General features: G+C 42.1%; 1 protein-coding gene across 5 annotated transcripts in view; it reads right to left on the bottom strand.

The window, feature by feature from the left end:
- Nucleotides 1–16,072, bottom strand: part of CARMIL1 (capping protein regulator and myosin 1 linker 1) — a 302,767-nt gene extending 286,695 nt beyond the window's left edge. For 2 of the 5 annotated variants that reach the window (XM_045551920.1, XM_045551921.1), the window contains exons 1-2: nt 15,571–16,037; nt 11,503–11,600 (exon numbers count right to left, since the gene is read on the bottom strand). In XM_045551920.1, coding sequence (XP_045407876.1) covers nt 11,503–11,600; nt 15,571–15,610 — 138 coding nt within the window. In that variant the 5' untranslated portion in view covers nt 15,611–16,037. Of the gene's footprint in view, nt 1–11,502; nt 11,601–15,570 lie in introns of all 5 variants that reach the window. The other 3 variants (XR_006735315.1, XM_045551918.1, XM_045551919.1) reach the window with 3 other exon arrangements.
- Between the last annotated feature and the right edge of the window lie 866 nt (nt 16,073–16,938).

Here is a 16,938-nt window from a genome sequence, read left to right as displayed (position 1 = left end):
GAAAAAAACAAGCCATTCCTGAATTTAAGGCTAAATACACCACGAGTATCACTCTAGAATATTAAAATGTAGAGTCCTACTCTGATGAATAAAGAAACTGGCTATTCCCAGAGAACACAGCCAGATAAAATGGAACTGAATATAAAGCTTTCCTGCATATATGGCATTGCTGACACCACTTGTTCAGCTCTGCAGACAACCTGCATATGTCAGATGTAAAGACAGATGCCACTTTGATTAAATCTCTACAGTGAGAGCACACAAATGGGACAGTGCTTAAGAAACTCTAAGTGACAAGGTGGTGATAGCTTCTCCTTTGTTCCAGTTGCTTTGTTAACAAGCAACACTGGACAGGAATGATTGGACCAACCTCTTGCATCCAGACCTTGTCTAAAAAAAGAGAAATACTGAACAGAGAAGATTCAACATGTTCCCCAGAGACCACTTCAGAGAGAGTAAAATGATGGAGGGTTAAGGGCTATAAGCTCCAAAAGGTTCTTTCCAGAGAGACCAACCGTTGAAAAGGAAATAGCCTCTACAACTTCACAGTTAATTCACAAACAATGAATTTGGGGGAGAGAAAATTTCTGATAAGGAGCAGGATACACAAGAGACTTAAATGGAAACATCTGTACACACAAGCCAAGTATTAAACTAAGTCACTATCTGCAGGCTTGTTTTGATTATCATCAACATGAGTAGCGACTGTGATTCAGTGAACAAAGTTGTACAAAAAGTTTCCCCAAACTGCAACATTTGTGCTGTCCCAAGGACACAGGCAAGGAAGAAAAACTGGTCCACAGCAATTTAAAAGAAAAGGAGCTGGAAGGCTCTAAGTGCCAAACTCAACTGACCGAGACTTAGCAAAATATAAACCCCAGCTGCTTCTCTTTAGCTCATGCCTATGACAGATGATACAATCTTTTTTTGGTTGCTAGTGACAATCGATTTAGGACAGGTGGATTCAGAAAACCAAAAAATGCCCACTGATAACACCCTACCCCACCATCCTGGATTTCTAACCATATTTTAGCTCAGGTTCAACAAGAGAGCATGGCTGTGCCCTATAGGGCAGGGTAGTCAGCAACCAGAGAGCAGAGACTTCCTTAAAAGAAACTTGCAAAGCTTCTGAAACCTCAGTCACTTTCCTACAGCTGGTTCTCTTGTTTCTCCTTGTCTGTTGCAGAGTGACTAAGAATACATCCTGAAAATGGAAAGCGTCCTGTGTGCTTGTTTTCTGAGGCAGCAAATAATGGGGTCCCTGAGGAATGTCATCCTACCTGCCAGTGCTGGAAGGAAAGATAGCCACAAGCAATGTAATACACGATGGCAGCTTTGAAAGGATAGAGAAAGGCAGCCTGGGCCAGGCTTGGTGGCTCATGCCTGTAATCCCAGCACTCTGGGAGGGTGAATCAGGAGGACTGCTTGAGGTCAGGAGTTCGAGACCAGCCTGAGCAAGAGCGAGACCCCATCTCTACAAAAAATAGAAAAAGGTGTCATGGTGCTCACCTGTAGTCCCAGCTACTCAGGAGACTGAGGCAGAAGAACTGCTTGAGCCCAGGAATTTGAGGCTGCAGTGAGGTATCATGATGCCACTACATTCTAGCCCAGGCAACAGAGCAAGACACTGTCTCAAAAAAAAAAGAAAGGCAGGCTGAACCCATGAGGGCCTCAGCAAGGAGAAAGGGGCTCCATGAGGAGCCACTTATAGCAGAAGAGGCTCTCCACAGGTCTCATCGCCTGGACCCCTCCCCCAGTCCCCAGCAGGGGAACAGGGAAAAGGTCAGGATGTGGGAGAGTTAAGTGAGAATAAAAGGAAGACTACTCCGAAGCTTCTGGTAGAATAGGGAAGGACTACTGGACTTAGATTGTTGTTAGCTATACAGGTGAAGCTGACTGGCTTCAGAACTGTCTGGGGAGAAAAGCAATGTCTCCTTTCATTATGATACTAAATTATCTTATTAGACATTGGACTAGCTCTACATACATATTAGCTTATGGTTCTTGTTAATATATTTCATCCAATAAAAGTGCCATGTGCCTTATCATTTGCAAATCTACTCAACTACCATTTATTAGAGCATTCAAAGACCCAATGTAGGAAAGTCCCACAACAAGGGCAAAGATCTAAGCCATATAACACAGTCTCACACCTAGTTATGGTTCAGCCAAGGAAAAGCTATGGCTGATTCTGCCGAGACAATGACACTCAGGAGCTGTGATTCTGGAACCACAATTGCAGTCAAAGAACCACAGGACTTCCCCATTCCTGCAAAAACACTGTAGCAGCAGACAACACAGGCAGATCTGAAAGGACCCTAAATTGCACTCTTGAGCTGAATTATACAGACTTTCTCAGAGTTTTTAATGGGCTTCTGTGAACTCTGCCTCTTGAAGGGGGTACGTAGTGTGTAGCATCACAGAGTCTTTGCTCCTCTAGACAGTGTGGGAAACATTGACCTAGGTGCAGTATACCAGCTGAAGAATACCAGCTACACATTGTTTTGGCCTTGTTTTGTTATTGTTGTTTTTTAAGTTTTGGAAGTATCTACAATATTTGCATTACGAAAATAAATGATAAAACATAAGGAGAGCAAAAATGAAACATTATCTAATCCTGCCAATTCAAATAATCATTGGAAAAAAACCAATAAGTATTTCCCATATTTTTCTAACATACATATAAATATATATTTTGAACAATGAAATCATCACACAAAGCACATTTGTCTCAAACCCTTGGCAAAGGCTAGAGATGCTGTAAGTACAGCTCAGGGCATTTGTATACACCTGCTTTCTACCTATGAGACGGACTTAGTGTATCCACCCATATCTAAAGAAACCAAGGCACCTGGTGATCAAGGTTCAACAAGAGATAATTTTTTTTTTGAGATAATGTTTTTAAAAAAAGAAAAACCTTCTCCCAAGAAACAGAGATGAGGAAAAGAATCCAGCGAGTGAAAGTGAGCAGACTGTTTTACTTACTGCTAACACACACACACACACACACACACACACACACACACACACACACACACTCAAGCATCCTTCTTTCCCCCTTTACTCCTCTTTCCTCAGAGTGGGGGAAAGTGATCTATTGACAGAGAGAGAGAGGGTAATAGGGCACTGTAACATAAAGATTTAGGCAACACTATGCCCCATATATATCAATCCAAATTGTTGTATTCTATTAAAAAACAAAAAGCATTTTGGAAAGTGGAAAATTGTTAAGGAGGAAAAAAAAAATCTATCCCTCATCTAATTTTAGTTGTATTTTCGAATCTGCTTTAACAATAGATATTGTTTCCAATGAAATGAAATGAAACCTAAAGGTAACATTTAGGTAACATTACAGTAACATTTTACTAAAGTCTTACTGTTTTGTTTTCACTGTACCTATTTTATAACTATGAAACCAAGTTCTCCCTATTCATTCCATATTTTGATTAGATTACCTGGCTCCTCAATTTCCACAATGTCCCTTTCATACTACCCTCCTATCCCTCCTCTCTCCAGACTGTACCTAAATGCCCTGGTCTCAGGGTGACTAAATCCCAGAGACTGGAAAGAGTACCTTTTTAAGAACAATGAAAAGTTACACCAAGCCTGGTGTATGTTCAACAGCTTCCTTGCCCAAGGTCATTTGACTCGCCTGTCCTAACTACAGAAGAAACTGGGGCAGTTGCAGATGAGGAGAGAGTAGAGTGTAAACGCAGCTCAGGTAACAAGTCCGTGTCTCCAGAAATGCCTCCTGGAAATGTATGCCCAGGAACAGAACCCGCCCCCACCCTGCCCCCTACCCAGAGATCAGAGGAAACAGGTGGGAGCTGACTCCAGTTTTGAGTTCAGATAAATTCTGAAGCTCCCAAATATAGATTCTTTCATTTTGAATTTCGCAGAACTTTTGCCAGGATCCTTGGCAACAACGCATGCTCTCTGATAACCCACCCCTGAAGATCATTTCAATGTTGTTGCTGTTTTCTAAAGCTCAGTTTTCTAGAGCCATGTAACTTCACCCAGGCGCTCTGAAAATCACCTATGCACAGAATTGTAAGTGATCCTTAAAAGTTGAGACTTCTAATGGTACCACAAAGGGGACTGTTCAAATTACCCGACAACTGGTACAAGAGCCTCTCACAGAGGGATGCAAACCCAGGGGCCTAGAATAATGATTTTCCAACAGCATTCTTTAGAAGCCATTGCTATCTACAAACATTTGATAGGAATTTCAGTCTTACATCTATTTTAACTACTGGAATAAAACACCAACACACACATTCAGATGTGTTACACCACATTTAACATATCAGAGATCAACTGAGGTAAGTTGTGCTGCCAGGATAACCACTTTTGTGCAGAACTCAGAATAAAGCTTCTCCTGTCATCTCTATTTATTTGGAAAGCATCCTGAGATTACAAGACCAGCTATTTTAAAAACTGTGATATTTATACTGCTGAAATGATGAATAGGGAGTCTCTCTATACCATGCAACCAGAACAAAATCCAGCGTCCCTTTCTATTTCTAATTTGTGTTCATCAAAACAGCCTTGCTGAAATCAATGATTAGGTTTACATTATTTTAGGTTTAACTATGAACTTCTAAAATATACTCCTAAAATATCACTACTTTATGGGTTCCATGAAAAATTATGTGTTTTTAAATGGTGCAAGTGAACTTTTTTTTTTCAAGTCTGGAAACTATTAGCCAAGGTTGATGTCAGCGGAAAGGAGCTGCACAACACAAATTCTAGAGTGGATGTTTGTCCGAAAAATGACTATGGCACAGGTTGTGCTACTCCATCAAGTTAGGTATTAGAGACTGCGGAACTGGAAAAACATTAAACAGACTGGCCATGAAAAATGAGCGTGGCCCAGTATAAAAGAACAGTGGTTTTTAGATTGGAGAATATCTGAAATGTAAAATAATTCATAATTGATTAAGTACACCAAATGCTTATAACACTTTCCTATAAGAGATGTTTCCTTTTTAATGTTTTTTTTAATAAATAAGTAGGAGTGGAGTTTATATTTTGAGTTAATGAAAGCCAGCGCTGCCACCAAAATATTCTAGGAGTACGTTACCCAAAGTAATATCCCTATACTTTTCAACATTTTAAAAATTAACTTACAGTTATTCCAATCAAGCCTAATTAAGATCATTGAAAGACATAAACAAATAGCCAAACAAAAGAAATATGTTAAAGGGATTTCATATTAACTTTTCAAAACAAAATAAATGGGCAATGGATGAATAGTTTTAAAGAGAACAGGTGAATAAACCAAATGGTTAAACTGGCATGCCACTTCCCTACCTACTTAGTCTAGTAAGAAAGGAAATCTTGCTTCCGACCTATTTTATTATGAGTGTGGAAGAACAAGGGGCTGGCAAAGATTATGTAACCCAAATTCCAAAATCAAACAGAAAAAAATAAAGCTGAGACCAGGAATGAACATTCCACACACTTCAGAGCCACCATCCTAGAGGGAGAGGAGTGTCACATTCCTCTCCCCTAGACAAGCAACAGAAGTGTTGAGTTGGAAGAGGTCACCAGGGCCCTTGCTCCCTCCTGAGGATATTTTTCTTTCAACCATTAGTCCTCAAAAAAAAAAAAACAGTCCAAAAAATTCGGACAATACCAAATGCTGCCAAGGATTTAGAGAAACTGTATCACTCACACAATGCTGGTCGGACAAGGGCCATAGCACAGTGTAGCCACTCTGGGAAACAGTTTACCAGTTTCATAAAACTAAACATGCAATTCCCATGCAAACCAGCAATTGCACTCCTTGGCATTTATCACAGAGAAATGGAGAGTATGTTCACATGAAAATCTGAACACAGATGTTTATATCAGTTTTATTCGTAACAGCCAAAAATTGGAAACAACCCAGATGTCCATCAGCAGATAAATGGGTAAAGAAACTATAGTACATCCATACCATGGAATACTCCTCAGCTAAAAAAGGAAAACAACTGATACAACTTCGATGAAGGTCCAGGGAATTGTGCTGAGTGAGAAAAGCCAATCCCAAAAAGGCATATGCTGTATGATTACAGTTATGTACTATTCTTGAAATGACAAAATTATAAAAACGGAGAACAGATTAGTAGCTACCAGGAGTCAAAGAAGTAGGTGGGGGCAAGGCTATAAAAGGGCAATATGAGGGACCCTTGTGGTGATGGAAATCTCCTGCATTTCATAGTATCGATGTCAGTGTCCTGGTTGTGATATTACACTATAATTTTGCAAGACAGGAAACTGCATAAAGTGTACCTCTCTGTATTATTTGTTGTAACTATATATAAACCTATATCTAAAAATGAAGTTTAGTTTTTAAAAACACATAAATTAAAATACATTTTTTAAAAGTCCAAGTTCTACAAAAATTGGCTGAAGATTCAATTAGAAAGTGGGAGAAGGGAATAAGAGTCTAAGAAACACTGAATCTCTTTCTAATGAAATCCCCTAAAGACAACAGAGAAAGGTATTACAGCAACAGATGACATGTCATGCCAGTGTGGCCCACAGCAGACCTGTTCTGCCATTTAGATTTAAAAAAAAAAAAAAAAAAAAAAGGCAGGGGGAGGTTAAAGGACCATTCCCCAGGAGAACATTCCTAATGATGGATAGCCTCTTCCCGCCTGTTCCTTCCTTTACTGCCCCAAGTGGCACCAGCTCCGGCCTGTTTCATCCCAGTTTCCCAGCCTATGGTCATTACTAGTCAAATAATTTTGGGAAAGATAACATAACTTATCCAATTCTTGGAAATTTACAATGCAAAGAGGTGTATTAATGTCTCTTAAAAGCCATAAAGAAACTGATTTACCTTTAACATGCAATTGTCAAATTTATTTAAGCATAGAACACTCTTCTAGCATTTCCAATTTCATTTGACCAGAGCATACTTTAGGGATTTTGGGTCTAGCCTGCTGCCCTCTATTCTGCTAATAAGGTGTCACAAATTGAATAAACCCTCTTGGCCTTATGGTGAACTGATCTCAACCCCTCAATAAAGGCAATAGATACTTGGGCTTCATTACACTTTTAAAGTTAGTTATTCATTTATTCATTCATTCATTCATTCATTCATTTTAGAGACCGGTTCTCTCTGCCACTCAGGCTAGAGTGCAGTAATGCGATCGTAGCTCACTGCAACCTTGAACTCCTGGGCTCAAGGAATCCTCCAAACTGAATAAACCCTCTTGGCCTTATGGTGAACTAATCTCAACTCCTCAATAGAAGCAGCAGATACTTGGGGTTCACTGTATGTTTATTGTTTGTTTGTATGTATGTATTTATGAATGAATGAGACAGAGTCTCACTCTGTTGCCCAGACTGGAGTGCAGTGGCACGATCGTAGCTCACTGCAACCTTAAACTCCTGGGCTCAAACAATCCTACTACCTCAGCCTCTCAAAGTGCTGCACTTACCAGGTGTGAACCACCATGCCCAGCCAAATTTTCTTCTGTGCCACTGAGAAAACAGAATGCCGGACCCCTTGGTTCCTCTTGCTTTAGCATGTGTTGGGTGTTTACCATGTGCAGCATTGTGCTAACCAGTATTTAAATATATTCCACTTAACCTTCAAAGCAACTATGTACAAATAGATACTGTTACAATGCTTGTTTCATTAGAGAAAAGAATTGATTCTTATTAATAACATTATTATAAAGTCACTGAGCAGCAGTGTGAACCCAGTGTGACTCCAAAATCTGTGCCCCTCCACTGCCTCCTGAGAGAAGGGAGAATAAAGTTCATGTGAAGGACATTAGAAACAGGTGGCAAGAAGAGACCTGCTTAACCAGTCCCAGCTTTTACCTGATATCCCAATTGCAAAGACAGGAATCAGATTTTGTGCCTGACCATCTCCAACTTGCACTCCTTACCCTAGCTGCACTTACTGTTTCTCTAACATGCTAAGCTCTCTCTCGCTTCCAGGCACATTCTGTTCCCTCTGTCCAGAACACATGTCTCCACTCTCTTCCCTTGGCTAACTCCTACTCATCCACTGAGTGTCAGCGTAGGCTTCACTTCCATCTGGAAGTCTTCCCGGAGGCTCAGGTCTGAGTTTGGGGTTCCTCCTCTGTGCTCTCGAAGTCCCCATTCATCCACTCATAGCACAGTCAAACCACTGCCTGGCTACATGTTGACCTCTCCAACTAGACTAAGCTCAGAATCCCATGAAGTTGGAGACTACACCCATCTTGTACATACCATACACGTGGTACACAGCAGATGCTCAATAAATATGAAACAAATTAATGGATAAATCAATCAACCAAATCAAACACAGATGGGGAGTACTGCTCTTTTTAAAGTCCAAATTTCCCCTATCATTGCTTGAAGTCAGCAACCACTAAACAAAGCAAAGGCTGTTTTCTCTTTGTTTTGAGCATAATGGCAATGCAGACAGGCTCTGAGTGAGGCAGATCTGCAAGCAAATCCCAGCTCTGTCATAAACTACCTCGATGACCTGAAGAAGGTTACTTTAGCCTCTCCAAATCTCAATTTCCTCATCTGTAAAATGGAGATGTAAAAAGTGCCTACCTCATAGGGTTGGAGAGGGATCAGATAAGGTAATGCCTGATTAAGTACTCAGCACAGTCTCTAGCACTTGGTCAGTGTTCAATGAATAGTAGCTATTATGATCACGAGAAGAAAGAAGAGAAACTCTCTACAAAAGATAAACTGGAAATAGTATAAAGTCTCAAAGTATAAAAAGAAGGAATAAATACAACACACTCCTAACTTTATAAAAAGAAAAGTAGATGATAATGGTCACTGGAAAAATGGGACAGGAAAAAAAAAAGTATACTGAAAGTATTAAACCTACTCATATATCACCTATTTTAGTGGACTAGCAATTAAGTAATTAAATTTCTGTAAAGTCAAAAACTCCAGGCCAGGCGCGGTAGCTCACATCTATAATCCTAGCACTCTGGGAAGCCAAGGCAGGAGGATTGATTGAGCTCAGGAGTTCAAGACCAGCCTGAGCAAGAGCGAAACGCCATCTCTACTAAAAATAGAAAAAATAGCCAGGCGTTGTGGCATGGGCCTACAGTCCCTCCCAGCTACTGGGGAGGCTGAGGCAAGAAGATTGCCTGAGCCCAGGAGTTTGAGGTTGCAGTGAGCTATGATGATACCACTGCACTCTACTCAGGTTACTTTTTAAATTCTTCTTGATCAAACTTGAAGCATATCAAAGAAAGCTAGACCTTGAGTATTTCTATTAATATAATAATTCCTGCCCATGCAAGTAAGTAACAGCCATAACAAGTTTAGGCCAAGCTCCTAGAAACTACTTAGATTTCAAATTTGGGGACATAAATGCTTAAATTCAAATATATGTGTAATTTGGTTACAACTTTAATCAACTCCAGTTAATGTTAAGATGAACCAACAAAAATCTTAACATTAAGTACTAATAACTACTTTCAAATAGGTATTTTATATTGGACATTTAAGTTTGTCTTTGAAATTTAACCATCAATTTTAATTGTGACGTGGGTTTATTCTTAGTATAATGAACAGTGTCCATACCAAATAATATCAAAGTACCATTTTTTTATACTTTTGTAGCAACCACTACTTGACATTTAAGTTGTAGAGAGGTGGGTTCATCCTGTAAATTATTACATAATTAACAATTTGTTTGGGTGTGGTGGTTCAAGCCTATAATCCAGCACTTCGGGAGGCCAATGAAAGAGGATCGCTTGAGCCTAGAAGTTCGAGGTTGCAGTGAGCTATGATTGCACCACTGCACTCTAGCCTGGGTGACAGAGTAAGACCCCGTCTCTAAATAAATAAGTTTTTTAAAAATCTACTTTATACATATGATAGAAACGGTATTTCTTCTCTCTATATTACCACCTCCAAAAAGTAACGCAACATTTAAAAAACATAATTTAAGGAAATTTACTCCTTATTAAAGCTACATAGAACAATGGCGTCAAGCATTTCAGCTACTGATAACCTAAATCATGCAGTTTACATGAGCACATTTTGTTGCAGGGCAAAAGTCACTCAGGTTTTCCTACTTCAAAGCCTCTGCCATCCTGACTTCTATACACAGACAACAAAGAAATAGAAGTCATACATCAATAGCATAATCCTTACATCTGTAAGAAAAGACAGTCACATATCCTGGGGTTAGATATTTTAGAAGATTTTCAAGACAGATGTTATCAGAAAGATATTTCAAATTCTGTGGCAACTTCAACTGAGGAAATGGAATATTAAAAACATTCTCTTTCAATAACATATACCTAAAATTTGTTTTAGAATACTCCAGGAAAAAAAAATGAAGGAGATAGATAAAACAATACTGGTGAAATGCCAAAAATTATTGAAGCTGGAATGAAAAGTACACAAAGTTCAAGGTATTATTCTTTATGTTTACATATGTTTGAGACTTTCCAATGATAAACAGAATATTCTCTCCACTTAAATTTAGATTTGCCATGATCTCAACCTAGAAACCAATAAAATACCACAAAAGGCTTTTCACCTCTCTAAAGGACAACTCAGTCACTGATGACTCTCTAAGAACTTGTGCCCAGCAGGGTCCAATCCCTGGATCCCCAACAACCCTTCTCATAAACTGGGGGAAACCCCAAGTCCAATCACATTAACAGATACTGCCTCCAGAAGACATTTACCTCCAAAACACCAAAACCTATGTAAAATGACCAGCATTTTGTTCACATTCTCAGATCATCACCCCTTAGATGAACTCAGATATAACATTTGAGAAATTTTAACTAAATAATTAAATCAACATGAGATGAATTTTTAAAACTCCTCCACCAGACCTTATCAAGTCATGTAATCAGCCACTACATCAAATAAATAAGCTCCATTTAACATCAAACTTTGAATAATATGAAAACAGGTTCTAGGAGATGATGTAAACATAGGTGACTATTACAATTTTGAGGCTGGGCGTGGTGGCTGGCACCTGTAATCCTAGCACTCTGCGAGGCTGAGGCAAGATCGCTTGAGGTCAGGAGTTTGAGACCAGACTGAGCAAGAGTGACATCCTGTCTCTACTAAAAACAGAAACAATTAGCAGGGCAACTAAAAATGGAAAAAATTAGCCCAATGTCGTGGCGGGCACGGAACTACAGTCCCAGCTACTTGGGAGGCTTTGAGAAATATAATTTAAAAGCCTTTCATCTCTAAATTTTAAATTGCCCTATTTTTAACTTTTGACAAAGAAATATTCCAAGTAATCTAAGACAAACTGGTCATCAGAACTTTTGAAAAAAACATAGAACACAATTAATGCAAATATATGAATAATTGTTCTAATCTTCTCCAAAGCTGTAAGAGGAAAATAGAACAGAAAAGTTTTATTTTTTTGAATTAACAATCGAAAATTCATATATATATTAGAAACAACAGAATCACTGCTGCATGAAAATTAAGCTATCAAAACAAAGTAGAGAAAAGACATTTTCACTTCCAAACATTTTAGTAAAAATAAACAATGGTACTTACCAGCACTTTGTTTTCAACTTTGTCTCCCTTAACTTCCAATTTTACTTTCTTCTTCACTGCAATTTTTATCTTCCTGCCAATAACATCCTTTATGCTTTCTGAAAGAAGGGAATAGTTTCATTACAGTCTTTTATTAATAAGAAAAAAAGCATTAGGGAGGAGAGAACATTTGGAGGAGTATATTTGATAGTTTTTATTGTTGTCTTTTTTTATTTGTTTCAGTAGCTGTCAAGTATTTAATAAACATCTACTTTGTGCCTTGTATTGTGTGCTCACATGCTGAGGCAAATATAAAAGCATATAACATAATACCATCCTGTGCAAGACATGATATAGTCTTGCTTGGAAAACAGGATACATGCATAAGAAAAAAAAAAGCAGCAATGTAGAGCAGCATGATACAACACTATATTGCATGAAGACCATAAGTACAATAGAAATTCATAAACTCCCTCAACCCTTGGCTGGTTACTTCTGGTCCCCAGCAGCCTTTTGGTTCATCACAGGGCCACACAAATATTAGCATTTTCTATGAATGCCTTGACATGATGGTTGGGGAATATGACAAAGAACCAGAACTGGACCAAATGATTTAGCCAGAGAAGGACACTTCCAGCCAACTGTCCTTTCAAAATCATCACTGCATAACACCCCAAAGGGTGGTCAAAGGCAATCGAAAAGGAGAAACTGGGAGAGAAAGATCCACTTGAAAATCCAGATGGTGATGGGAAAGTCTTCCTAGAACTCCCATGAGTACCTCAAACTGAACATGTCCCAAATCAAACTCATTGCCTTCTCCTTTGGCCACTAATGAAGCTAGAAACCTTGCTTATTGACAACTCCTTTCTCTCAGGGAGTCAGTCTCCTAAAATCTACCTTCTAAACAGCTCCTGACCACCTGGGCATGACTGCATTGAAAGCCTCAGAGTCTCTCACCACAGCCTCTAACCTATCAGCCCACTGTCACCTCCATAACCACAGTAACCCTTCCAAAATCATGAGTATGATCAGGTCTGTCCTGGGCTATGAGTTGCAGTCATTTTTCACAGCATGCCATTCAAGGTCTTTCACATTTTTTCAGCTTAACATCTCAGCACATACCTAAAGATCCAACCATCCCTGATATTTTCATCTTTTACAGCAGGATTCTATATATTATTCTCTTTGCTGGGATGCCCTTTCCCTATTCTCCTGGCTATATTCTACTTATCCTCCAAAATATAGCTCCTTCCTGTATGCTCCCACAACTCTGTATTCCGTATTGTAATCATTTTGGTTCATTTACATATTCAACAAATACATGCACCTGTGTGCCAGGTACTCTACTAAGTGCTAGATAGAAACGGTCTCTGCTTATCATGGGAGTTTACAATCTAGTGGAGGCCATGGAGGGATTGCTACAAAATGAATCTTCACACAGTACCCAAGGGCATGGATTAGGGAGCACATAAAGGCTTCAGGGAGGAAGGAATCCCTGAGCTGAATCTTGAAGGCACAGGAAATAGACCACTGGTTTCCAAAGTGGAGGGTACAAAACAATCCACTGAGATGCAGGAAGAAAATAGAAATTTTACTTCTATTTACCGTATGTTTTTCAGGTTATGTTTTAGATTACACATACTAGCTAAAGTATGTTATGTAGTTTAACAAATATATGTCTATTGGGAGTGATCAAAATTTTCTTCTTGGGAACACACCATCACAAAAATTTAGAGCCACTAAGTTAGATAAGAAAAGTGAAGAAGGGGAGAAAAGGACATTATCAGCAGAAAGAACGACATGGAAACCTAAGAAAGCACAGCCTGTTCAAGGAACGGCAATGAGGCGGAATGTTTGGGGCAAGGGCACATGTGTGGGAACCCACTGCACTGGGAGTTCTTTTTATCAGAACTCGAAACAAGTACAGGCTACTCCTCCCTCTCCTAAAAAAAGAATTGTGGGAAATGGGCATTTGAAATTGACTTGAGTATACAACAGAAGGAAAGAGACTGAGAAGTCATACACCAAAAAATGACAAATAGCTATCCCTAAGTGGTAATGTGGGTGACCTATGATCTCCTCCACATTTAAAATTTTTTCTACAAAAATCTTGTATTACTTTTTTAATCAGAAAGATACACAATACTTTTTTTAAATGTCTGAGGTTTTCACGTGGATGCCATTTTGAATTGATCAGAACTGAGCTCTTAGGAGCATTTGCAATTAGAGAGCAAAGCAGGTGCAGGAATTTCCCCTATCACACCAGTGGAACTTGACCATGAAAGGCTCAGAAAAAATCATTTCAGGCATATCACAAAAGTGTATGTCACTGTGCTGAAAAACATATGACACAGGCAATATTCAATACACACAAAAATTCTATTTCAAGATAAGGATCAAATTTAACTTTAAAAAAATACCAAACTATTTGGGAACCATCAATATAAACTAGATACCTTTATTTCCACTCCATCCTTCACCCTTTCACTTGAGTCTACATAATTACCTAAACTTCTCATTACCGGGCTCAAGGACAACTCATTACACAAATTAATAATCTGCCACCCTCTTTAGCTATCCTTATCCCTTGCCTGACCAGCCAGGCAAGCCCTTCCCTAAACCCTTTCTCAGAACCTCCCTTTGGAGGCATCTTCAGAGCCTCTGGTGTTTGTTTCCTCTTCCAGTGGGGTGTTAGAAAGGTCTCAGCCTCCAGAACCAGGTGGGTCACCCGCTCCAGCAAAGGGGCAGACTCCACTCAGTTGGGGACAGAAAAGAGGACCTGCTGGGAGTATGATGGGGTATGTGTGTGGGGGAATAAGAGTGTGTGTATGTGTGAGTGAGTGAGTGTGACAGAGAGAATAACTTCCTACTCTAAATTCTGATAAAAGGTCAGGTTTGTTTGTAATTCAACAGAAGTACAGGCTTCCATACAAAACTAGCAACAGCTTCTTTACATCAAGTTTTACCTGCTGAGTTAACAGTCACTCATGGAAGGGCACACGCAAATTCCTCTGAAGTATGGCTAAAACCAGTATCAGAGGGCCAGATTCCACACAGAGATAAATAGGGGCTGAGAACTTCCTCCTGTTGTAAGCACCTATTAAACAGCATCTTCCTCTCTAAAGCGGTGTAGTGTGCCAAGGATGGTACAGCAGGGAATATAGGTCACTGGGGCTCAAAACACATCTGAACATAGACACACGTACCTTGTTACAGTGTAACATACTACGCACACAAACACGCTTAAACGCTAGGTTTTCGAACACTCCTCCATCCTGTTTAAGCTCTGCCATGTTAACCCTCCAGATAATTAAGTTAAACCCCAAGACTTAAAATCCAACCCCCCCCAAAAAAAAAACCTTAACGGACTCAAACAATAGGTCACCTTCTACGGGGTACCACACACTGGTTCCCTAAGAGATCCGGGGTGGGGAGAATAGGTAGGTTAATCATTATTAAAATAAGACTTTTATCATTAACCCTCAATTTCCTGGCCCGAGTTTGCGTCAGCCTTGTAACCCTTTCGCTCCCAGCTCGCTCCACCAAGCCACGCCTTGCCGGGCCCACTCAATTTTCCCAGACCAGCTCCCCCTCCCCCAGGACTGTAAGTCAGAGGGGCACCTCCCACGGGGCATTTTCTGCAGGGTGCCTGACACACGCCAGAGACGACCTACTGTGCACTCGCCGGCTGTCCTTCTGCTAGGTTCTCCCGGACTTTCCCGAGTTTGGGGCTGTGGGCTGGGTGCTGTAAAAGGTTCTTCCCGCTCCAAGAACTCCCAAGGAGGGAGCCCGCCCTCTTCTTCCGCCAACCTGGACCCCACATCGGGGCTGGAGGAGGCGCCTGGGGCTCCCGGCAGAGACCCTCCGGGGGCTCCTGATTTCTCCCCCACGCCTTCCCTCCCTAGACTCAGCTCGAGGAGGTCGAATGGGAGCAAACTTCCCGGCGCCCCCCAGCGCCCCTGCCCACCACCGCCGACCTAAGGGGCGGCGAGACTTCTCGGGACCTGCGGGAAAGCGGAGGTGGGAAGGGAGGTGGAGGCGAGGAGTACGCAGAGGAAGGTGGAAAATTAACAACCACGCGAATCTTACCTATCAACTCCCTGGGAACATCAGTGCTCTCCTCGGTCATGGTTGCCCTCTAGGTGCGGGGGGGTATTGCAGGTCTAACTCTGATTTACGGCCCCCCGCTCTTCCCCGAACCCCTCAATTTTTTTCAGAGGCAGATGTAGCTTGCAAATGAGAGTGGGCAAGAAAGGAGGGGTGCGGAGATGCAATTTTGCCGCGCCCCCGCCCCACCAAAAAAAAAAAAAAAGAGTTGCAAACAGGAGGTGGGGTTGCTGCGGCAGCTACATGACGCCTCCTCGCAGTTCCCGGCGGCGGAAAGGGGAGCGGACGGGATTCCGAGTGGGCGCGGGGCGGCTGCGGCGCCTGCTCCTCCCGGCTCGCGGGTCCGCGGCGCAGCTCCGGCCCGGCCTGGGCGCCGCACCTAGGGCCCTAGGTAAAGCGGGAGGCGTGGGGAGAGGGCGGGGAGAGGGCGCGCGGCGGGGAGCAGGAGCTTTCCTCGCTCTCCTGCCGGGCTCCGGCTGGGCGGGGGCAGCGCCGGCCCTCCTCCTTCTCCCTCCTTCTCCTCCTCCTCCTCCTGCTCCTGCTCCTGCGTTTCCTCTTCACCTCGCGAGAGCGGGCTTCCGCACCGGGCCCAGGCCGGCCTCGGGGGCCCGGGCGCTGAGTCCCCGGCGCGTGGCGCGCCCCCGGGAGACAAGCTCCGCGGAGCGGCGGCGGCGGCGGCAGCGGCGGCGGCGGGCACGGCGCCCCTTCTCGCAGCCTCCCTCCCAAACCGCGAAAGCCCTGCGTCTGGAGAGGGGGCGAAGGAGCGTGAGAGAGAGCCCGGGAGCCATCTGCTGGCTGCGAGGGAGGAGAGCCGGCTGCGCCCAGGCTTCCCGATTCCGTCCCCACCTCCGGGCGGGCCGAGAGACCTGGAGGACGGGAGACTGCAGGTTCTGCAGACTCATCTGCACGGAAGCTGGTTTTGCCGGGACCCTTTTACGCACTTTTGCAATCCTCCCTGTGGCATGTCATTTCATCAGTGTTATTAATTTTCCATTTCTTGAGAGCAAGGGCTAGACGAAACCTGTAAACACTAACCGTATGGTGAGAAGACACTTTCTTGTGTGTGCTCAGTGGTGCTATGCAGCCTCCGCTTGCGATATCAGACATTCCAATTGTGAGAGCGCCTTGGAAAATGCCTTTTACTCGCAGTGGAGCCTCTTTTATCCTAAGGGCATATTTGGGGAGCTGAGTATTACTCACATAAGCCGGAATAAGCCTGATGATGGATCTGATCCTACCTGACCCTCGGACTTCCCTGAGCTACCCCCGGAGGGTGAAGTTTCAGGGCCAAGAATACATTGTGGCTCCATCGCTGCTTTATCGCCTCGCAGCTGGGAACGTTCCAGCCTG

This window comes from Lemur catta, chromosome 5 (genome assembly GCF_020740605.2).
Source record: "Lemur catta isolate mLemCat1 chromosome 5, mLemCat1.pri, whole genome shotgun sequence".
NCBI classification, from domain to species: Eukaryota; Metazoa; Chordata; class Mammalia; order Primates; family Lemuridae; genus Lemur; species Lemur catta.
Note: the sequence above shows the minus strand (reverse complement) of the source record. Positions and strands in the feature narration are given on the sequence as shown.